The 25,815-nt window shown below is 40.3% G+C and overlaps 1 protein-coding gene across 1 annotated transcript in view; it reads right to left on the reverse strand.

The window, feature by feature from the left end:
• Positions 1 to 25,815, reverse strand: part of foxj3 (forkhead box J3) — a 121,601-nt gene that overhangs the window by 71,396 nt on the left and 24,390 nt on the right. The window contains exon 2 of the mRNA XM_072452544.1: positions 5,231 to 5,740. Coding sequence (XP_072308645.1) covers positions 5,231 to 5,551 — 321 coding nt within the window. The 5' untranslated portion in view covers positions 5,552 to 5,740. The remainder of the gene's footprint in view (positions 1 to 5,230; positions 5,741 to 25,815) is intronic.

Below are 25,815 nucleotides of genomic sequence, written 5' to 3' on the forward strand. Positions count from 1 at the left end.
TGCGATTACTCAAATTCTAATCAAGATTCAGTCACTTCTAATAGTCAGTGCTCAGCTCGGGCCTCTCTAATGCAGAGGTCCACAGCCTCCATCAGAGAACACGCGGTTTGGAGCCGAGTTGAGACTTTTGAGTCTAAATTTGACTGTTTTTAGTGTTAAAGTACTGAATAAAGGTGTTACTTTTCTACTGGAGGCTCCGTCAACCTTGGAGACCAGCAGGTGACTCCACTCCAACTTACAGGTCAGATCTGTCCAGAGGCGACCCCACACACAGTAAGACGGCATTGTAGAAAAAGATTCAGCTGTAGTCATCTGGACAAAGTTTTTACAAAACAAGTGAAAATGAGGTTGAGAGTCGAAATGTCTTGTTTTTGTAAAAAATGTGTCCAGATGACTACTGCTGAATCTTTTTCTATGATGGATCCCTCCTGGATGAATGAGGGATTACACAGTTAATAAGACTATATTCAGCAATTAAAACAGTGTTTAAAGATAGGAGATTATTGCAATATTACGGAACGTTCAACTTTATCAATTCCAATACAAAAATTGACAAAAGCATTGCCATTGTCATTGAACAAAATTTGCTAACAAAGAAACTTTTCTCGGCATTAGGTGCAACATAAAACAATTAATAAATAAAATGATAATATATCAAATACATCTATAGTAAAATATGGCATGCATAAATTAAAGGCGCAATGGACGATTTTTCGGCGATTTGCGAACGCAGGCGGAAGTGCACATGCGCCCTCCCCCGTGCGGACTGATACAACACACACGTGCGTTTGTTTATTAGCACGACGGATCACATCGCATCTGTCGTCTCCCGTAGATTTTTGTCCACTTCTGAGTCAGCTCGAACTGTCTTTCTCTGTCTTCATTTTGCCCCGTACACTGAGGGAACTATATTATGATAGATCAATGCGCTTAGACACGCGGAAACGTGGGACGAGCCGCACGCGGCTGCAGGTGAGCGATAGGTGCGTTTTATGATTGATACGTGGCAGGACTAATCGGCAGTCCGCGCCACGAGGAAATAAGACTCAGATTTATGCCAAAAAAATCGTCCATTCAACCTTTAAAAATGTACTAATAAAATAAGGTAAAAAAATAAAAAATAAACTTGTCTCGGTATGTACACAGATATTCACACAAACATTTAAAGATGGTCAGAAATAGTGCAGAGTGAATAGTATTGGTGGAGCAATAACACAGCCTTTTCAAGACAATACTGTAGCAGAAAACACCGCACACGACCGTCTCGCCGAACGCCTGAGTGCTCGGAGGGTGTTAAGAGCAGCGCTCAGTAATTACCTGCTCAAAGAGGCAGCAGGTAGAGACACATAACTCTGCTGCAGCAGCCCTCACATTTTTGACCTTGATGAATTATCTGTTTTTATTGACTGCACTTATTGATATCTCTTAAAAGCGCGGTCTAATGGAGTATTTATGGAGATGATTGAATGCGTCGCCGGTGTCTGGATTAGCACGGGCAGCTCCACTGGTTATTATCATAGAGCGAGCAAAGGCATGTCTCCTGGGGCAGAGTTGGCTGTTGGGGGGGTTTAAGAGGAGGAGGTTTGGGGAGGGGGGCTACAGCGACCTACATTCACCTCACCCGAGCACGCCAGTAATCAGCTAATTAAGCAAACCACGAAAGCACAACACGGCAGAGCATTTTCAGGGTGACAAAGAGACGCGGTGCATTCACAAGGAAAACACAGATTTCTCAGTTCTTGCTAAATGGTATTATACATTAGGAACCTTGGAGAGAGAATATTGAACATGTTTATATAAGTAATTATGCAAAGTTAACATTAGCACTATCCATCCAGTAAAGAGTGAGCTAATCATTTGAGCTACTGAGTAATTCAGGGACTGGGTTGGAAGTAGAGGTGGGAGATGTGTCAAGACATGTATAATATTGTATTGTTGTTTTAGAGATATGCATGATTTGAATATTGAGTACATCGGTGGTTAATTTTATGGTCCAGTCGTGTTTTGTGCAATACTTTAATCTTGACAAATGAAACATTCCTGTTAAATTTCAGCTGAATATCATTAGAGATACATTTTTGTTGAACTCGCCCACACCTAGTTGGAAGTACATTGTTGACAAAACTTTAGATGCACATTAACAAATATTATTTGATACAAAACCAGCAAAGGTTACATGAATTAATTCCTGTATTCCATAATCAATAAGCAAGCTGGTCTATGGCAACAAGTTCAACACCCTGGAAGAAAACACCTCTCATAACAAAACCACAAACGCTCCTAGTTGCGTCAGAATTATTTGTTTAGAACATTTTCTGAAACTGAGATGAAACTGTCATTTTGTAAACTCCCAAACTACAGTAACAGGAAAACAAAGTGACGGTAGTCTGCTCAGCCGCCGACAGCAAGAAGAGATCTAATTAAAAAATCCCGATCTAATGTCAAACCTCAGTACCAGATTACGCCATTGTAACTGTATTCTTAGAAGCCCCACCTTGTCACCAAGAACCACCAACGTGGTGACATAGATTTAGGCAAATAGAAAATCTTCAAAGCACATTTGGCATTTTCCTGCGCCTTGCAGAGAAGTGATGTGGTTTTCGCACTTAGAAATGCAAAGGGTATTTCTGCTCTGCAGCCAAGTCAGGTCTAAAAAGTGATGATCCAAATAGAAAAAGCTAAACTGAAACCAGACACGAGCCAATCTCCAGCCAGAAATAGAAGGACTAAAGATTAATGACAGATTTAAATCCTTTTGACTGTCGACAGAATAATAATGCAATAGAGGAAGAGTGCTTTTATACTTAATTAATTCTCTGCATTCGACCCATTCTTCAAAGCTGCTGGAGCGACTAGTCAGAAGCAGGGAAACATCGAACATATACGTTAATTAACTCATCAAAAGACGAGATTGACCCTCTCCTAGGGTTAGGGTTAATACGATCTGTAAGGATCACCTGGATACTCCTTATGTCATCCCTTTTTAAATCAACTTAACCACAGAGAATCACGCGATGTGCACCGTACTTTACAGGCTATACAGCTCCTGAATAAAAGCCGCGCAAACAACATTTACAAAGAAAATGGAACTTTTACATATACGTGGGCACCTGTCAATAAGCCGCAGGTGCCCACGTTATAACATATGTACACAAACTTCTTCTACAGTGTGTCAAACAATTAGGCATCCTGCTAGATGGCCCCCCAGTGGTCGTTAGACAGTAAAATCTATTAGATTCAGTTATAATGACCACAGGGTTCAAAGCGTGGGAAAAAAGTAGCGGCTTAAAGTCCGAAAAGTACGGTAGCCTTATTTTTATACGTGTCAAATTTAGGAATAAAATTCAAATAGATTAAAAAAAAAACAGTTTTGCACCTCCTCATCTACAATGATTGCGCACAAAATGGAAAGCCAGGTAACGTGTCTTGCCCAAGGACACAATAAGCGGCTGCTTTCAAATATACCTCCTGAAAGTTATTACCTATGTCCAGATGAAGACATTAAGCAATAAATTGGCCAAGAAAGGCCTTCATTGGAGTGTAATTCGGCAGAATAAGTCAGTAACATCAAAAAACAGACTGCAAACATTGAGGGAGAGAATTATTGTATCAGGAGCAGACACGGCATCACAACACGAGCGTCTACAGTTGACAACCAAATAAGAGATGATAAAAGGTAAAAGCAGAAACACGGGTGTGGATAATACAACAATTCATTTCCTCACCAAAAGGGCTACCCAAACCAAATCAATCCATTTATAATAAAACCCTGCTCTGTTTCTCCTTCCGTCCTCCCTCTACCTCCCGAGATCTCTCCATCTCTCATTCTCTCACACACACCTCAACACCAAAAACCTCCAGATCTTGTCGCCTCAGGAAATGGGCTTCATACATCTTGTCTGACTGCAATAAAGCAATGCCTAAGATCCCATTCCCAATAAACGCCGTCTGATTGGAAAACTCATTGTAATATCAATTTCCATCTGGGGCCGCTTTAAAAGGCAATCAGCATAGCTTCATCTCGCTATATCGCGCGCTCCTTGAGATGATGACACAGCACTGGATCTCCTCCTTCTGCATAATGGCCGCGCTGCTATCAAGGCATCTGCAATGAATAATACGAGCTGTGAATGGGCCATTTAGTCTGTGTTGGAACAGATAGGGCCCACTTTGGTGAATATTAATCCAGGGCTTAACACTTATTCCCGTCTGAGAGCTGCAGCGGTTTTCATTTGGGTGAAGAGTGGAGAGACCGCCGAGGTGATTGGTGCACTCAGAGGCCAAGCTTTTAGGAATGGGACAGTGGTGATTACAGCAGTATGGAGAGGCTCTGTGCAAGAGTAGGAAGCATCATGCGGTTTAGGTTGGGAAATACATGTTTTTGTGTTTACTGTTGAGGAATGTGCCGTGAATAAGCAGAACTGACAACGTGCACGTGTTTGGATTACAACAACAGAGGCATTACGCTTATTCACTTCAGGACAGGCAGCGTTGGGATCCTTTTCAGTCAGTTTAAGCCGTGTATGGCATCAACACCTGCTTGCACAAATACAATACTCAAACAAGTGAAAAATCAGGTGAAAATACATGTGCTAATGTCAAATGAAATACGATGCATGGGCTATTCTTCAATGGTTTGTATTTCAACCAACAACCAGTAAAAGTGGCACCTGAACTCATCTGTATAAAACTGACGACAGCAATGACTTTGAAACTGTTGCGAAACTGTTTATCAAACGCACAAAATATCTGACAAAATGTGGGCTGAATTGACTTTTAAATATGTGCTTTAAAAGGAGCTGTACCCGAAAAGTAAAACCTGTTTTGCTCCAGCACAGATATACTGTAAAAGCATCTATTCTGGTCCAATTAAGACTGCAGTGCGCTGCCTGCGTTTCGTTACAGAGCATTTTATTCTCCCAAGTGCGATGTCAGCATGACTGAGGGCAAAAACTTCTATGTACGGAGTCTTAGTTCAGCTGTAGCTTTGCAAAGAGCACCGCCACATAGCCATTCAATTCTTTCTTCGCCGTCCTACCACTGCCAGAGGACAACACCGCAACTACTCCTCAAAAACAAGACGACAACTATCCAAGATCGAATCGCAAAAACGTTCAACATAAAAGTGAAATACACAGCTGATGAAGACAACGGTTCTCCATCTAAATGTGCCAAAGATAGTTCACCAAAACCTCCATGTGCGGTTTATCGACGTGGTTCAGAGTCCTACCTTCCAGCCGCTGCCCGCCTCTCTGTAGTAGGGGAAGTTATCGCAGATCCACTGGTAGATCTCGCTCAGGGTCATCTTCTTCTTTGGCGAGCTGTTGATGGCGAACGTGATGAGCGTGGCGTAGCTGTACGGAGGCTTGCCGTCCTTGTGCTGCTGGACTTCCTCCTGGTCCAGCGTGGTGTTGGGGTCCAGCAGAGCGCTCTTCTTACCCATGCTGGGGCCGTGGGCGTTCTGCGCGTCCGCTTTCCGGATGGCCGCCTGCATGGTCAGCTGTGGGAGCCAGTCCATGGAGGTCAGGCTGCTCTCCAGCTCCGATGTCATGTTGGCGGCTGGGCTGGGGCGGAGGGGGAGCGGGGAGGAGAGGTGGAGGAGTCTGCCGCTGCTGCTGCCCGGAGCTCTGGGCGACTCTGGGGGAGCGGGCCAAGCGCGAAGAACTGATGTAGGCAGATGTGTGACGTCGGGGTGCCCCTCAGCTCAAGACATCAGTGATGCATCTTCACCTGGTGGACCCTAGAAACAAGGAAAAGAGAATGGTTAGCTTGGTTTAAGATCTACTTTGGATTCGAGCGATTAGACATGCAATGAATGTGTTAAAAATGATTTCAAAGAGCATGTTTTGAACACATCGTAGAGCATAAACATGAGACAAATGAAATAGAGAGATTTCAGTACACGCCCACAAGTACAGAGTAAGTTCTTTGTTGTGTACTGCATTTTTGGACATTATAAACAGTACTGTAGCTTTTGCAATTTGTCTATTGTGACCTTTCAAATTGCAAATGTGTTTGATAATACTCTTTCAGCCCTAGTTTGGATCTGTCTGTTTAAAACTTGACTGTAAAGAACACTTAAAGCAGAAACTTGCTTTAGAATCGTTGTGTGTCACATGCTCGACCCGCTGTGCAACTGCATGTATGCTCCCTATTCACAATGACGCATTTTAGCTTGAAGAATTTGCAAATTTTGTCAGATTTAATATCCAATGAAGCCAAAAAATTAAGGTATTCACACTGGGGGAAGAGTCTACTGTAAAAAGCTGCACTTTGTATTTATATATATTTATATATATATATATATATATATATATATATATATATAAATAATTAAGTAATTTATCTTTTGTAAACCTTGAAATAAAATCTGTATGCAGCGCTCTGATCGACTGCTCCTCAGTTTCACTTCAGTCTGAAAAAAGCCATTCTAAAGCCGACACACAAATACACACACACACACAAATACACACACACACACAAATTCATAAGGAACTGGCTAGACATATTTACACTTCCTCCTTTCGCGGTTTGAAAATCGGGTACACACTCATTGAAGTTCATTTCTCGAACCACCAGCGCAAAAATGCATTAGACACAATGCTACAGCCACTGAAAGAAAGGAAAGAGAAGAATCCTCTTGCCCAAAGGCACAACAGAAGAATGCAATACCCTCAGCTGGAACAGAGAAACCAGTGTACAACGTCCAAACCAGTCCACCAAGTAACCAGAACAACCAAGTAAATGCCATGTACCACGCTGATGCACGCCAAAAATGTATACAGTCTCGACTCTGTAACTGTAAGTACATGCAGTATATAATGTATAGGGGAACCAACTAATGCAAATGTGAACAGCTTGGCCACCATCAAAACAACATGCGAGAGCAAAGTAATGCCTATATCTCTTGTGCTTGAGAGCCCACCACTTTCTCCTCCACCACTCGCTGCTCCAAGCTGACTCATAGCTGGGACTCCATCTGCAAAGAGAGAGAGAGAGGGGGAGAGAGAGAGTAAATGCCAGGCAATTGTTTTCACAACTGCCAGCCAAATGGGGGAACAGCTCAGGAGGAATTCCGACTCTCTCGAGGCCAGTAAACCCCCTCTGCTTTCTCCAGCGCCTGCCAGCTCCTGCTCTCCCTTTTCCTCTCCCCTCGCTCTTCCTTCCATCCTCCCTCCTTCTGGCCTAAATGTGGCCGTAAACAAGCCAGCCGGTGTCATCTTGAAAAGAGTCTGGAGTGCAGGCTGCAGACGTCACACATTGCGAGCAGAGAAGTCATTACGTGTCTAAATGTAATGCTTTTCACGTAGACATAAATCCCCATACTGTGGCATTTTTTTATCTGAAATAATAATACCTGTGGTCAGTTGTGCTTTCAGGTCTTGTCAGAGAATTGTGATCAGAGAAAAAACATTACAAAAGCTGGACGATTAGGTGAGTCAAGGATTCTCAATCATAACTTTTGTACAGTTATAGTTTTAAATATGGCTTATTTTTCAAGAGCGTGCATCACATATCAGGGTTTGGTTATGTTTCATCACATTCCTGATCCCTCCTTTAAATTTCTAACATGTTTTAATCATTTCTGTCAACAATGCAAAACTTTAACCTCTAAACAAAATCTGGTTCAATGTTTGTGTTTCGATTAGTGTGAGAAAAAACAAAACACAATTTAGCGATTAATCACAATTACCGAGACTAACTCTTGATATTTTACCACAAGTTTGTGACCAGCTTTGCAAAACGTAACTTTCTGAATAACAAACTATAGCTAATAAGACAAAAAACGATATAATGTAAAAAAAATATATACTCAAACCCAAGGGAAAAATACGGAACTTTTCAGTCCAGTTCAAGAATGTGCTGAAGTAGAAAGTACACAGTAGCAGCTCTCAGATGTAGCAAGTCAAATTATCCTCTGTAAAATGCATTACCTAAAAATAGTATTCAAGTATGGCATTCTACTTTGACCTGCTCTGAGAAATGCAAGTTTCTGAATAACAAAATACAATGTGAAAAAAACTACTTACTTAAATAGACTGTAAATTCAATAAACATACTTAATTTGGCTTCTAAAACAGTCTCCATATATATTTTTTTAGTTCTTACTTTTATATTGTGACATGAATTAACACAATTAAACAATCTTGACATCCCGGGTGGTATAGTGTCCAGTGGATCTGAAAATAAGCCAAACGGAGAGCTCGTGTCAGACGAGCCTGAACCACGATGACGCTGCAGTCTGAGCGGGGGAGGGGCAGAGAGAGGAATCCTCACTAAGATGTTGGATTATTTTTTTCATGACGAAGCATGTGGGAACCTGAGAGTGCTCCCGCTCTGAAAATAAGAGCCCCGACAGACTGCAACGGGTCAAATATTTGACATACCGGTACAACAGAGATTTATCACTGTGAAGTAACCGGAGGAGGCTAGTTTCAAACTCGCCTTTTAGCAGCACAAACAGCTGGCAAAAAGGTGAAATGTTAAGTTATATTTTATGATGTCAGTTCACCAAAAGAACTTAAAATGATTTGTTTATTGAACGCTTTTAAAAATGAACATGCATTTGTCAGTTTAGGTACTTTCCTTTTGGCCGTTTCTCTACCGAGCTTCTAAGGATGGCAAGATTATTTGGTTAGACAATTGTGATTATTCAGGTCCAAATATTATAATTGTGACTATTCTAGAGGCAGTATTGAGTCTTTTTTAATTCAATATATAGTCCAAACAATAAATACAAATGTAAGTAACATTTTTATTATTTTTTATATGTTTTTGTCCCATTTACTTTATTTTCATCCCTACTAGCTTCTTAAACCTTAAGAGTCAAAATGGCAGTCAACATACATAAAGTATATTGCACAAAATTAAAATAGCATAAATTTTGTCCCACCGGGGAGAGGCCCCGGAGAAGACCCAGGACACGCTGGAGGGACAATGTCTCTCGACTGGTCTGGGAATAGTAGTGACGTAAAAGTAAAAAGCACTCGCTGTTTACCAATACACAAATACCCAGTACAGTGCTTTTACTTTTGTACTTACTTTCCACCAATGTACATGTACTGACGCAAGAAATAAGATAAGATAACCATTATTTGTCCCACAATGGGGAAATTCAAGTGTTGCAACAAAGATATGGCACAGAAGTAAATAATAAAAAAACAGATAACTTATGAAAACACACAACAAAATTTGTATTATTTATAATATTTATAATTAATAAAAACACTTATTTACAGCTGTTATATAGACAAAAAATATTGCACCAGGGATGATTGGTATTATGTCACAGTATTGCACATGAGTATAGTGGATTGCACATGATTGTGAAGATGAATGACACATGTTCAGGGCTAGCAGTGTTTGTGTCTGACAGCAGCAGGAAGGAAAGACCTGTGAAACGTCTCTTTCCCACAGCGAGGGTGGATCAGTCTCTCACTGAAGCTGCTCTCCAGAGCGGACAGAGTGTCCTGCAGGGGGCGACACTCATGGTCCTGCATAGATGTGAGTTTAGCCAGGACCCTTCTGTCCCCCACCTCCTGCACCGAGTCCAGAGCACAGCCCAGGACGGAGCTGGACTTCTTGATGACTTTGTCCAGCTTCGTCCTCTCCCTCTCTGTGATGCTGCTGCTCCAGCAGGCCACACCTACAGGAGCTGATGCCACCACAGAGTCGTAGAAGGTCTTCAGGAGTGGCCCTATCACTCCAAAAGACCTGAGTCTCCTCAGGAGGTAGAGCCGACTCTGGCTCTTTCTGTACAGTGCGTCTGTGTTATGAGTCCAGTCCAGTTTGTGGTTCAGATGAAGACCTAGGTACTTGTATGAGTCACTCTCTCAATGTCCCGTCCCTGGATGTTCACTGGTGAAGGGGCAGTGGAGTGGCGTCTGCGGAAATCCACCACCATCTCCTTGGTCTTCCCTGCGTTGATGAGGAGGTGGTTCCGCTGACACCAGTCCACAAAGTCCTGCGCCAGTCCTCTGTATTCCGCGTCATCGTCGTCCGTGATGAGTCCTGTGATGGTAGAGTCATCAGAGAACCTCTGCAGGACACAGCTGTCCGTGTCATGTCTGAAGTCTGCAGAGTAGAAGGTGAAGAGAAAAGGCGCGACAAATCGGATTAAGAAGCATTTGACATTTATATACGTTCCATTACATTTCTACTGTCTCTTGCATAAAAGGCCTGCAGAGCCAGAGGTGATAAGATACAAATTGCTGTGTCCGTATGAATGACTACAGAGACCAGAGCCTTTTGACCCCCAGCCTAACGATCCAGCTGCTCTGTAATGTGCTGTGGCCCGTCCCTGTCTTAATTAGAGAACCCTGGACTGTGGCGAGGAAAGAAGAGACGAGAAGAGAGGAGAGGAGGAAGGAGAAGAGGAGCGCATCAGGCTGGAAGAGACTGATGTTCAGGCTAAAACCTCCAAGAAAATTTACATAAATCACCTTTAATATGTCTGTACCGTTGTTGAGGAAAATAAAATAGAATAGTCTAGTCATTCAGTACAAACAGAAGGGTGCATTATACAATTCTGTAAGGTTCTGTAAATGTGTATCCTTTTTACATGACTAACAAATGCAGAACATGGCACACATTTCTAGTTATTTTATACTGCTTTTCAGCGCTGATGCCCAATTATCCGTGTCTGCGGCTAGTACCTTGCATTTCTAAGACTGGCCAGATTTAGTTGGCAGATATCACTGCAGGAGGCATAAGATAAGAGTGACGAACCAGCAGGGGAGTGTGTTCAAAACTACATTCACGCTGGCACCAGGCCGGGTCCACGCTACACACACGCATACAAAGATTACAAGCCCACAGCGAGACGGCCAGAGCACAGCACTTTGACCTGTCGCTAAGAGCAAAAAGGGTCTTGATCGCTGTCACTGCCCAAAAGAAACTGACAAAACTGCTTTTCAAAACCCTTTCTGAAAAGCTGTAGTACACCCACCACGATATTCAGCTGTAATGCGTTACAACGTGCCTTTAAACGTGCGAGTTGAGGCTTAAACAACAGACTGAAGTGAAATGTTTTGGTCACTTATTCAGTTGGGCGGTCGATGCGTTTCTTCACTCAATTCATTTATTAGGATTAAGGGAGAACAGCAGAATGGAGAAGCAACAGGGAGCCAGCTGGAGATTTTGGAGGCATTTTTGGGCAGGTTCTTTGTACTTTTCAGTGAACTTATGTAATTTTATCATCTTTTGTGTGCATTTGGAGTCAGAAATAAGGTCAGATTCATGGAAATGCTTAGTTGAAAGAGCAAAAAAACAGAAATATCACCATAATTCCCTTGTGTTGAGTCTTATCTGTAGTATTTTTCACTATAAACTAAATAATTTTAATATTTTGCACTATAAGGCAAACTTATAAGCCTTTAATTTTCTATTTTAAAAAAAACGACAGTGCCCCTTATAGTCCGGTGCGCCTTATATATGAAAAATGATCGAAAATAGACCATTCATTGACAGTGCGCCTTAGAATCCAGTGCGTCCTATAGAGTGGAAAATACGGTATCTACATTTATATATACTTTGCACATCTTCTCTCACGCAGTCCTCAACGCGGGCACAAACTGAGCGACGGGCAGGGATTACCCGACGCCACATTCGTCGATTGCGTCGGCAGCTGCGCGCGTTGGCAAAGTGTAGAGTCAGAGCGGACGTAATGATACACAATGACCTTTCCACATCCAAAGTGTTGCAAATGAGGAAGATAATGCAACAGAAAACAAAGCCGCAAGAGGTTTGGTCAGTTAGAAATGTCCAGTATCGATAATCACCGAGCATGACGCACGGGGCAGGGGAAAAGGCTTTCTTTCTAGATCCAAAGCCCGGGTCTCACAGATGTGGTGGAAAAACACTACAAAATTTAAAAAAAAGAGACTAAATGAAAGGAATTAACAACATCATCAGTAATAACAGGTCTAAAACACAAAACATGACTCTGGCATGGTAATAACATCATAATGTAAATCGTTTTGAATGAAAAAGATGACTATTGAGCATATCCTTTATCATAAAAAAAACTATTTAAAAATGTTGATAAAAGAGCAGATTAAAAATAAAATTAAACAAATCCATGTTGTAATCACTCAAACACTGGTATAAAGTGATATATTTGCACTTCTTTCATTAGCCTGCTACTTAATAATACATTTTAATAATACATTGAAAGACATTTCTGTTGGATTGCAAATATATTTTAAAGACACTCAAAAGAAATGTTTTGTTTTTTGTCAATATTACACACACCTATAGTCTGGTATTTCGCCCAGTCAAAGGAAGTAAAAAATCTGACCACCAAAATGTGAATTACTGTACATTTGGATTTAATAGTTTGAATTCAGCAGAAAAGTTTCTAGTCCCAACAATAAGATTTCAGCCCTCTATCCGTATAAACGCCAAATATTGTGTAGCGTCATCGTAGACCCTGGTTTTAATCCCACATGAAAGTGTAGGGTTGGTGTTGAGGAACGCTGCTTCTTGTAGACACATGTTCATATCAAAGAACACAGCCGCAGCCCTGTACCAGCTCTATGATTAAACACCATACGGATACGCATTACTGCCGAGTACGCAAAACGGGTCCCACTATTTTTTTTCTAGGAACGCAGGTAAAAAATGTGACACCTGCCTCTTGGCCTTAGTTTACAGTCAGCGGGAGATCACTCAACTCCATGTTTCAGATAACGTATTGCAAAGGCGGAGAATTACAAACACGAGCAAGAAATAGAAGACAGGAAAAATTTATCCGCGCATTCCTTTGTGTCAAATAGTGCACGGTTGACAGACGGCGTTAAAATCAGACGCTTGATAAATGTTATTTTTGTTTCTCCGACGTCTGACACGGAATTCAAACACATAAAGTACAGTTTTATTAAGATAAAGCTGCACGATAATGAAAAAAATAAAAATAAAAATTTAAAAATACAGAATTTTTATTTTATAGTTCAAATTTTAGCCTGGTTTTAGTTTTTATTGTGGGTGTGACAAAGTAGAGTAAAGTAAGTAATTTACACTTCACTGACCTTATGTTGTCATCGTGATGTACTGAGAGATGCTATACAATCTTTACCGTATTTTCCGGACTATAAGTCGCACATTTTTTCATAGTTTTGACTTATATACTTATACTCGGAGTGACTTATATGTGACATTATTTGTTATTTTCACACTTGCAACCTTATTTCATACTCCAGTGCAACTTATATACGTTTTTTTCTTCTCTATTATGCTTTTTTTGGCTGGTGCGACTTATACTCCGGTGCGACTTATAGTCCAGAAAATACTGTAGTTAACACTCAAAGTTTAGATAACAGACAAAAGCTGCATGCAACAATCATTTTAGTAATGCATTCATCAAGCGATCATTCTTTCGATGCGTTTTGAGATCACAAAAAGCAGTGAACATGAGACGCCAATAAAGCTATAGTCAATTTACAACATTTCTCATCAAAAACTCAAACTTTAACATACGTTTTGCCATTTTTGAGTCAATTCCTCATAAGACCTCTTCTCTCACCACACGGCACGTTTTGGTCTCCGTATAGCCCAGGTAATGATTATTCAATTACTAAATTGTTTGACAATTATTCCGCTAATCAATCAGTTGCGATTAATCACTCGTTTCAGCCCCAGTTATGACGACCTCTGAAGAAAAAGGAAGCGGCTGAATGAAACGTGATTACAGGCCACGGACAAAAGAGCGGGCCGGCGATGACTTTGCCCCGTCATTATTGAGCACAGAAGCACTAGAGTGTGTGAAATCGCTGGGCATTAAGACTCATTGTCGTCTGTGGGGGAGCGGCGAGGGGCATTACGCTCGCGCTCTTTTCTTCCACGCGACACACACACACGCGACGCTGACGAGGACAACGCCAACGCTCCTCGCCACTTATGGGCAATTCATGCAATTAATCCCCTTTGTACCGCGGTGGGCTCGGGGCTAGAGCGCCGGAGCGTTTCTGTTTGGCTACATACACGGAGACATACGTAAAGAAGAGCGGTGATGAACTTCAGAGTGTCGTACGACTGTCGAGCGGCGGCTCAATCAGGGTTTAATCATTATGTACATTCACAGTCACACGTGGACATTCAAATCGCCACCCGAATGCAAATATATAGGTTATAGGAAGTCAATATATAGTATATGGGCAATGTTGTTTGAATATTAGGTATTTCCCATTGTAAAAACACTGCCAAAAGAGTCAATTAGCATTAAAGACTGGACAAAAAGGGTATAAAATTATATTTCTGCCGTTGGGTGGTCATTTTAGAATTTTTTCATATTTGTCCAATACTTGCATCTCACATTTAAAGGGTACATATAACAACAACACGGATAATCATTACCAAAAGCTGTATTTTGATTGATTCCTGCATGTTTGAAGTTATCCTTTATCGTCCTGCAATTAAGGCTTAAGTGCTCCTGTTTTCATAATGTGCATTATATAGAGTGCAGATAATACATTCAGATTTACACTTAACCACAGTATTTGCACTCATCCAACATAAAATGGACTACAGTACAATCATTGAGTATAACATTTAAACAATTAACAATTAAAACTTGCATTGGCCTTGATTTAGTCATACAATCCAAACATGCAGTACATCACATCATACACAATCAATAAACACTTGTATAGTTCAATCATATTGTACATGCAAATGTGTAAACATCTCTGGTCTTTTACTTCTCTAGTGAAGGTTGTTTAAATTCAGCTGTTCAGATGGAAGCCAATACCATTGTTTAACAGCCCTAAATGAGAACGTGGACTGGACCTGCTTCTATTATTAAGCCATTTTAGATCAATAATGTGCTTTACAATGAACAAAGTGTACAATTATGATCTACTTATGTTATTGCATTATTTCAGATACTGTCTGAGAATGTCGTTATATACTCCAAACAAACATTTAGTCATGTCAATATCACCCGGCACTAGTATTCGGGAACAGATTTGGAGCCATCGTAAACCAAACTACACTCCTGGAACAACCGAGTAGTTCCACTATCCGAGCGAGTACTTTTCTAAGAGTCGACCTTTGATGGCTTTTGAGGTACTTTATTGTTGAGCATTTTCAGCACTGGTCCATGTGTTTGAATGCTACATATGATCTCGTCTCATTTACAACTGGTTCTTAAGATGAGATTGTACTTAAAACGTGAAGAAAATGTAAGCATGGATCCATTAGTGACTGCTTTAAAGGAAGACCAACCATGCAGCAACAAAAGGTGTGAAGCAGATCTTTTACAGTAAGAATCAAAGTAAAGTCAATGAAGACAACAATCTGATTCAGATTTCCTCAAGCATATCGTACCTAAAGAAAACCAGCATAATACTTCATGGTAAATATAAACAAAGTGAAATAGGCTGCAGATTTTGAAATACCATCGTTTACTCCGGAAACTAAATAACTCGTCTTATTCTGACGTTTAGAGCTCTACAAACACGTTCTGCCCTTTGTCAATTCTCCGGGACACATTTCAACTTTGAAGAAAATCATATTGTTCAAACATAAATTGCAAAGCTCGTCAGGAAAAAACATTGAATTAGTTATTTTGTTCAGTTCTAATGTGAAAGTATGACATTTATTTTCTAGTAAAGTCCAAGATCTTTTACATTTCGGAGTGAACAAAGATTATCTGGTAGACTTCAAGTGACTCCTTTTTAAGTCTAGAATCTCCCTCAAAGACGATGGCACCTCGGCAAAAACAAAGCGACGTGTTTGGCAAGCAACACAATTTGGCCATTACAATGAATCTCTTGCATTGCCCCGTGTCCAAGATTCCAAATTTGGACGGGAGGAAAAGCCCTGGAAGAGGACCTGGTCGACTGTGTGCGCACGCCCTTTTATGACAACAATCTCTGAAGTGCGATCGGCGCAGTGGAGGGAGAGAGAGAGAGAGAGAGAGAGAGAGAGAGAGGAAAAGCTGCAGCAGATCTGGCACGAGCGCGCACAACAACAACAGTGATGTAACCTGGCAACAAGACTTTTGCACCGGCGGCTCTCGACCGAAACCTGGGTCATACCTTCCACAGCGCCGCGCGGAGAGCCCGCTCGACGTGGTGTTAGCGCGGAGCAACGGCGGGGGAGCGAGGAGGGTGGGAACCTGCCTCACCTGCCACTCGCGCTGTTCACTTTTTCCGAGCCTCGCGGCGAAGGACTTTGGGAGTTACTTAAGGAGTTATTCTTGAAAAGATATACGAAAATAGCAGCAGAGAATCTCATTCGTTTTGGAGTCAAATGTAGATTGTGCTCAGTTTTGGAATAGCGATACCATTAGCCACAACTGCATAATGATGTAGCGAAAAGACGACTTAAAAGTAATTGTACATTCAGATTCTAAAGTGTTATGAAGCACTGTTTATTACATGGTATAATCACAATATAAAAGATGATTTGTATAAACAATCTTGACCCTAGAACTCTGTATATTACATTAAAAAAAAAAAAAAATTCCATAATGCTATTTTGAAGCACAATTTTTTGCACCAATGAGAAAAATAGTATGCGTTTTCCAACTCTAGAAACATGAAAAAAAGAAATGTAATAATCATCTGCAACCTCGACTATGATAACGTAACAGAATGCAATGATGAGGCGACCCAGCTGTTTTTAAGGGTTCTTCTTTAGCTGTAAAAACACCTGTAGTTGAATAAATAGAATTTAAATACTTAACTGACATACTGTGGAACATTCCAACAGACGGCAGACCCTCCACCACCTGCACCTTTAAGCCATGTAGTATTGCACAAATCCATAATTTCAAGAACAACTATTTCTGAATACTTGCACAAAAAGATTGAGAACCTGTTGACAAGTAAAAATGTTTAAACCAGAGAAACTGCCTCAGCCTAGACTTCATTAGAAAAAACTAAAAAACAAAACAGGTAACGGCAGCGCCACGGCAACAGCTTTTAATGTCCGTCTTCTTCTCAATTAAAGCTTTAATGGCTCCAGTGAAACCGCCCCGAGGAAGAGCGCATTAATAACCCTGTCCTTACTCGCCGTTTTAGGACGTGTCAATTATCGCTCCACTGCTCCGTGCTCCGGCGCCTCGGCAGTGTGCAGCTTCAGGGGCCGCAGACAGGGGCCTCCTCCGTGCCGAGAGAACGAGTCTGTGAGCGGGAAACAATATGCAAATGAGTCCGCTTTGTAAGAAAAGGCATCAGAGAAACAGTATTTGACACGTTTAATTGAAATGCACGTCTCATCATAACCGCTCGTTGTAGATGGCGTAGGAGGGAAGGTGAAAGGGTTTTGCCCAAGGTCACGACGACAGTACCTTCTCAAGTGAAGTTAGAAGCCGACTGCAAACATTGCCCCTCTAAAAGCAATTAAAATGACCAAAGACGGACGAAGTAAAAGCAGGTGTTGACCGCTACAAGCATCTTATTAATTGTCCCAAACATCGCACTGCACTGAACATGAATGTGCTCTGGGATGACCCGCTGGAGGCAGCAAAGTTCCTTGGTCCATAACGGGACAACTAGTAGCAAGACACTGATCCTAGGTCGCGATGCTTAATATACCCGACTGTAAATGCAAAAAAAAAATGCACTACCGCACTAAAAAAGGTACCATTTATCATAATACGATTGGTAAAGTTGGCATGTTTGGTTCAAAGCTCAAAATGGTACAGCGATAGCCCCGATATATTGGGCAGATATTTGTGCTTTTTTGTTTAGCTATCCGCTTCAGATCTTCAGCTTGGGCCGACATTTTGTTTAGGTCAACTATATGCTTAAGGTAAAGACATGAAAGCTTTATTCTAACAAATGATTGCGAAGACAACTTTGTACATAACACGATTACGCTGCTCCCTTATGGGTTAGTTGTAAAACTGTGGACTGTGGACGTCCAAAGTCGTTTCTATTGATATTATTAATCTGTAGTATACTTTTATCATACAGATCAGTGCACTTATAGTCATCGAGTTTGTACCGTATTTTCCGCACTATAAGGCGCACTTGAAAGCCTTTCATTTTCCCCAAAAACAACAGTGTGCCTTATATATGGATTATTTCTGGTCGTGTTTACTGACCTCGAAGCAATTTTGTGTGGTACATGTTTTGTTTCGCTTAATGCGCATTATAGTTTGGTGCCCCTTATATATGAAAAATGATGAATAGACCATTCATTGACAGTGTGCCTTATAATCCAGTGCGCCTTATAGTGCAAAAAATACGGTAGTCATTTCAAATAGTATATTTTGGGGAAACTGTAGAGCTCTGGATTCGAAAACATTTAAAAGACACTTCTTAACAGCCGACACCCACACCGAAAACAAAATAATAATTTTGGCCAAATGTGAATCAACAACAAAAAAGATTAAACGGCATTTTTAACACCTCGATAAAACCCTCTCTGCGCCGTATGCGTGGTTCAATCTTGGAGACGTAAGCATGCAAGACTTCACCTTTAAAGGAAAATCAAAAAGTGAAAAAATGGTGAAAGAATCTGTACATGCTTTCTTGGCTCCCCGACTCCCTCAGTCCCACTTCGCCTGTGGTAGGGCATATCAAGTCCATAATTATTCTGCCAATCAATCGGGCGCAGAGCTGTGGCTGTGAGGCGGTAAACGCAGTGAAGAGAAAGCTGTCAACGGAGCAGCTAAACCTCCAGTTCCCTCTAAACCCTCTGAACCTTAGAAAGCCAGGAGACCTACCTCTGTCTGATTAGAGGGGGCTAAACAAAGAGAATCCACAGACGGAGAAGTGAACCGTGGAGTCAGACGGAGCGAAGACAGAAGACTTTTTATACGGGCTCAGTGTTCATTTGTCACGCTGAGATAGGGGCGAGTGCGGCGAGTGCGTGCATGGAGGGAAAGGTGGGTCAAGATTGATCATTTACAACCAATCAACAAGAAGATGCCTCGAGAAATGAGCGTTGTCCATGAAGGGCATCTGACATTAGAGGTGGGCAATATGTCCAAATGTAGACAATGAATGTGGCTTTGAAGACGTGTAAATTAGAATGTTGAGTATATTGTTTACAGTAGAAAAATGTTACAAAAAGCGGCGAGCAAAAATAAAAATATCAGGGGTATCAGGTGATATTTCTGCACTTTGGCGATTCGTTTTACAACAGTCTGTATTTGTCTGATAATTACATCTCAACGAATACGTTCAAAGACACATTTGAACACATTTCGGTGACTGACAACATATATTCTGAATAACGTTATCGGGATACTGAATAAAAATATAAATATATCCATGTCCAAATTGCCTGCCTCTATCTGACATACAATCTATGCAAAATCAAGTCAAGTGAAATTGGAAGATGACCAGTATAAATAGAATGGGAAAACAATGCATTCACTTTGCTGTAGAGTTGTCATAATAACACATTTCAAACACGATTTTTCTATTACAATTTCGATACAATTAAACATTTTTTTTAAAAAACATAAGACAATCATTTTAAAAAAACAAATCATAATACTATGTTACCATTCATTCTGATAAAACTCAAGATCATGCTAAAACTATTCAGGAAAAGTCACATTTTGTAGATACATGTTCAAAAGGACTTATCGAATGATTAGTAGAATTCTTGATACTTTTGACAACCTACTTTCATGTCTTTCTTATTGGGAGAAATGGCAACAAAAGAAGCTCTTCCAACTACCAGACAGAGAGAATACAGTGAAAGAGGGAACGCTTTGGCTCACATAAACCCTGCGTTTACAGGTGTCGTCTTATACGCAGAGGGATGGTGAAGCAAACCCAACCGTTCAAAATGTGAACTTTGAACAGAATCCCATTATTAAAAACAGAAATCGCAAATCGAATCGCAATAAAATCAGACAAAAAAAAACGTAATTACATAATTTTCTCGAATCGCACGACTTTAATTCATACTATAATTCAAATGAAAATGATTGTGCCGACATAGTCTCCTCCGAATCTACGGGAAACACGGACCCAAAACAATTATATCTAGGCATATAAATAAATAAATATAAAACAACGCAAACATCTTGTCAAATGGACAAACTTGCGATACTTCCACACTTGAACGGATATTAACCAGTATTGCAATACTGGTAGTTTTGCAACATAGCACATCAACAAGCCCCGACAAAAACATGCAATTAACATCAATACAAACAGGATTAAAACTCACACTGAAACGGTGCACAGCAAAAACATAAGGCCACAAATCTATTATGTACAATAAGTGGCTCTGACTAGTGCAGCATGTTGAGAGTCATGTTGAGTGGACTCGAGTGTGTATCCATTTAAGACATTTGTCAAGCTTTTGTGTCCACGCGTCTTGCCTTTGAGAGCGTGTAAACATTCATTCAAAAATCAGACAAAAACCCCTATAGAAACTCCAAATCATTGCCATTGTTCAGGAGCCTGGGAGGTGGCTTTTGTTTTGGTGTAGGCCGGGGTGCCCTGACATCCAGCGGGCGAACCCAATTACCCCTGTCCCACGGCCGGCGGGTGCACATTAACACACTCCCCCCCGAGAGCCTGGGTCTGTGCCAGCCGCCAGCCTGCGAGAACTGAATCCTAAACAGTGCACTTTGGGTAGGACAAGCTCGCTGGTGGCAATCTCCGAGCACGACGACGCCCCATTTGCATTTCCAAGATACAAAATACATATGAATAAAAAAAATACAATATCCAACGAAGCAAGTACAGCCGAGGAAGGTAATCTTGGGAGTTATTTTGCAGGCTGCTCACTACAGTGCACACAGCTAGCTTATAGAGAGCAAAGCCATGGGCAACCGGCGTGTACAATTAAGTTCTTACAGAGCTCAGCGGTGAGAATGTACTCTGGGTGAACAAGCGCGTGTCCAAAGCCAATACAAATACTTTAACTGCAGGAACAATATTTGCCAGGATTCGATGCGTATTCATTTTAAAATGCATTGTACCCTTTGTCTTTAAAATAAATTTGTTTTGTTTTTCACGTTTTAAAGTCTGTATCGCTCATAATGTTGTCTAAAGCAGTGGTTCCAAAAGTGGGGGTTGCAAAACAGATTAAAATTATGTATTTAATCTGGTTTTCGATTTTTGTGAAGTTGGATCAGATAACACAATAAACTATCAAGATAAATCTAATTTTAAATGGTTTAAAACTTGAAATTATAACAAAAGTTTATTTAGTTTTGCTTTGGGGGTCCAGAGTCTTTCATGGTCATTTTGGGGGTCCCGGCCTGAAAGGTTTGTGAACTTAGTCTAAAGTATTGAAAATCAGATTTAAAAAAATCAATACCAAAACTAGAATTAAAACAAGATACAAAAAACATTAAGACCAAACTTAAAATGACCTTGAGCTTTATCAGCACTAAAACCTCAATGTTTAGTAAAGAAAATGAATAATATCATTTTCTTTACTAAACATTGAGGTTTTAGTGCTGATGTGTTGAAAAAAATAGCATCGAAATTTTTTTGTTTTGAAATGTTAGTATCGTGACGCCACCAATAGTTCGCGAATGCATTCTGAGCATCCTGATTATTCACTGCAAGTTTATGAACGCATTTATTTTTGGTTCTGTATTGCAAAGCGTCTTTGAGTGCCCAAACAGGAGCTTTACAAGTGTGATGTAGTATTAATTTAGCTGCTCTCTTTGACCAGAGAGCGTTTTGCCATCACCGTAAAGCTAACAACAACTAGCAAGCTAACAGCGCTATAATTAGAAGTAAAGAGCGCACACAACAGACTTATTTTCACCGAATACCGTATTTTCCGGACTAAACTTTCATAGTTTTGGCCGGGGTGCGACTTATACTTATATACTTATACTCCGGAGCGATTTATATGTGATATTATTTATCATTTTCACACTTGCAAACGCATTTCATACTCCAGTGCAACTTATGTTTTTTCTTCTCTATTATGATTTTTTTTATAGTCCGGAAAATACGGTAGATACTGTACTGCGGCAAAACATAAAAAAAAAACATCTATAAAGTAGCTTGCTACACTGGTTAGCCGCTCCTCTCGCGTAACCTCTAAAAATTCTCCTCGTCTGCACTGGAGCTGCCGTTATAATTAAAACCATTTTGCGTTTTAATCAATATTCAATCTCTCAGAAATAATTAACGGCATATTAGTGGGTTTACTGCCTGACGGAGCCGGGCGCCTCCACATCATTAAGTTGTTGAAGCTCTGCTCTTTGACTCGTGTGTCCCGTTCCTCCGCTTTACATACAAGCCCCGTTTAAAATGCTGCTACCGAACAACCACCACCACCACCACCACCTAGATTCTCGTTTACACGTTTCCCGCTTTCTAATTTTACAAGAATACCAATGATGTTTACGGAAAAAAATAAAATGCAAGGGTAATAAAATGTGGCTGGTTTGGGTCAGTCCACCTGCCATAAATGAATGACCTTTCTCCTGAGTGATAATGGAGGTTGTGAAACACTACAGCGAGTAGTGTGAGAGAGTGATGACAAAACAGTCAAAACAAGGAGCTTTATGGGTAGTTTTAACATTAGCGTTGCATCTTCTCATTCTTCTGTGTTGATTTTGACACAAAGTAAATATACGGTACTTCAACGACTTCACCAACAGACAAGTAAAGAAAAGGCGCTAAAAAGCATTTATAGAAAGAGAAAACGGTAAGGGGAAGTGGTCAGGATGAAAAATCAAAGACTACTTTTGTTTTCGGGTAAACGGTTTCTTTGCAGTTCTACGAGAGGAAGTTGATTCACCCATTTTGCAGTAAAGTGAAAGCACCAAATTATTTTTGTCATGGCATTGTGTTTATTAAAAGGCAGAAGTTGGGATTTAAGTGAGATTATAAAAGCTAGAGGTTAATGTGATCCATTTACTGAGTTCAATTGAATTTTTTATTGATCAAATGATGGATTTGAAAACGATACAGATACTTTTTTCACTCCAGCATTCCAGTCATGTAATGCAGATAAGCAAAACAATCATCTGAAGGTCACGTAACTTGCAAAAATATTCACCGCAAAACACTGACTTCCATTTGTTGTACATTCCTTAAAGATGTAACTTTTCTCTTCGTGGAGACAACCAGGAAAGTTACGTAGTGCACCTTCTTAAGTGTACTTTTCAAACGTTTTTTTTAACCTAAATCTGTGCATCCCAGATCAAGTAAAACATGATAGAGTTGACAAAATGACTAATGAGTTTGCACGTGAGCGAGAGAGCTACTGGTGCCTGTACCTGTTCGTCTCACCTTGCTCCGTTCCACATAATTTAAATTAATGTTGGTTTCCAGGAGACAATGTTGCTGTTTATCTGGTGTGTTTGGGGGGAGCAGGTAGCTGTAGTCATTGTTGATTTAAGCTCTACATTCCGAAATAACTTCGAAATCGATTCCGTGTGGCTAAAGAGAAGTGACAAAACTCATCAAATTTACTAGGATTTACTAAGATAACGGGACGTGATGGAGACTTGAAGATGAAGATATGAGCATTTCTTGATTGTGATCTAAAAATGCACCGCTAGGTAAACAGTAACAGTTGTAATAGCCAAAAGGTCCAACGTGAGTACAAGAACATCAGCCATGCATTTAAGTCTATTCCCACTGTGGATCGAGTGACTGCAGTATATCCCAGTTACAATAAGCTATGAACAACCCATCTAAGAAGATATAAGAAAATAAACACTTTATGTGTAATGGCTTTGTGACAATCTGCCAATCTGGGGGAATGATATTTAAGTGTCAATAGCAACAGCTTGAACACAGACACACACCTTCTACATTTGGGTTTCAGTCAGGTGACTTATTTGTTGCTGTTGCCCATCTCCGCCGTTAGATGGCCATGAAAAGGGTTAATACTTCAAGCACATTTTGAAGACTTAAAAGCAGCGACAACTTGCTACAACAAACGTTTGTGGACATTTACATCTAAGCTTCCTCTTCCACAAGCCCTCAAAGCGTTCAAGAGCACGGACTGTGTGTCTGATTCTAAAACACTCAGACAGTGGGAAATTAGGATTGTTAAAACTCTCTTTTGCATTAGTCAGGTTCCAACGACCTGAAACAAACTCCACAAACTAGTCATATTAATCTCATGGCTTTTAATTAGTCATTTTAACTGACAATCGCAGTTTTTTTTGTTGAATAATTGTCTCATTTTCGAGGCCCCTGTAAATAACATAATTTTAATTTTAGTTGACAGAAGAAGACTCAACTTTGTGTCAGTTTCATGTGGATAGGCCCAGTAATTACAGAGATATGAACCATAAACCATAAGACAATCTAACAGACAAACAACTGCACCTTGAGGTACAGTAACTGGTCGTGATGGTTACGTTGGACACCGTTTGTTACATCTATGACGGACATCATTCTTAACTCATGTGTATAGTGACATACAGGCCCATGTGGGCACGTGAATGCATGACAATTAAAAATAAAAACATTTATTCATTCCTTTGGCCTGAGAGTTCTGACCTGCTCCAGCTCAGTGTTACATTGGTGGGACAAGTGTATTTAACCAATCACAGTTAAGCGTTAATAACTTAATCGCTTTAAAAATGTTACTAAGTATATGGAAAATGTGATATACACTATGGATCTTAGAAAGCAGGACTGACGTAAACACAATGGACAAGACAATTATTAAAACAATTTTTCAATCTAAAGATTTGAAAAAGCACAAACCAGGGAGTTATGACAAATATTACCTTGATACTGAAGTACCTTTTCAGAAAATTAAATGTTAAGTCATATATTTTGAATTTAGAAACCTGCAATTTCACTTCTCACTCAAGATCGTGTCAGCGCCCTGGAGGAGGCGTTTAACTTAACTTTAACTTTTTTATTATTCCCATGTCATTATCTCATCGACATGTGAAAACCTGACCGTGTTTAAGCTATGATGTCAATTTGTCATTAATCTAACTGACTCTGACGCAATCCGCTGCTTTTGTGATGACAGCGAGAATGAAGCGCATGTGTGTGCATTATCTTCAGTATTTCAAAAGGTTAGTTTGAGGAACAACTAGGTAACTTTACACGTAATAAAAAGTTACTGTTAATGAGCCAATTATACTATTAATGCCGTTTCAGAGCTGTTAAGGCTACTTATTATCAGACTGGAGGATATCCTGCTACAACAACTGCATCTTATCCCAGGAGTTTACATCTTTTTGACCCTGTAGTTTTATTGAACAGGTTAGATGTAGGTTAATAGAGTAGAGATAGACATTCAGCAAACTGTCCTAGCAACAGGAGCACAATCACTTGAATATTGCTCTTGTTTTAACAGATGTGGCTACTGTGGTACAAAAGCCTCATTCCTCAAAAACGTCCCGTCCCGTAAGATCAGTGTAGCAGCCGGCACATGTAATCGTGAACAATCATTGACCCGTCAGTGGAGAAGAAGTCACGGCGGCAGTGACCTGAAACGCCCTGAGGATCTCCTCTGACGCGCAGAGCCACGCCCACTTCCACTGCACCAGGAACTCCCTCCAGTCACGGTCACAACAGGCCAAAGACCAAGTAGAAACTGGCCCACGGTTGAGTAAAGAGTAGATTATTGTGTACTGACCCATTCAAATTAACTAATACAAAAGTATACTTATATAATATTTCATTACTTTTCATTTTATTGCTTTCCGTTTCTTTTTGTAATGATCAGAAGTTATTCTATATGTAATAAAAGTGTATAATCAATATATTGATATATTGAATAAACAAATGAATGAATGTATCCGTGTTTATATCGCAGGCTGCTGTATCATTATATTGCCATGATTTCTTGGTCAATTTCACAAAATTAAGTTGTGGCAGAGCTACAATTGTTTTGCTTACTTAGAGAGGTTTATGTCTATGCTATACAGTAAGCAAGCTGAACGAACAT

This window comes from Eucyclogobius newberryi, unplaced genomic scaffold (assembly GCF_026437365.1).
Source record: "Eucyclogobius newberryi isolate DKJ021-1_F unplaced genomic scaffold, fEucNew1.0.hap1 SCAF_19, whole genome shotgun sequence".
NCBI classification, from domain to species: domain Eukaryota; kingdom Metazoa; phylum Chordata; class Actinopteri; order Gobiiformes; family Gobiidae; genus Eucyclogobius; species Eucyclogobius newberryi.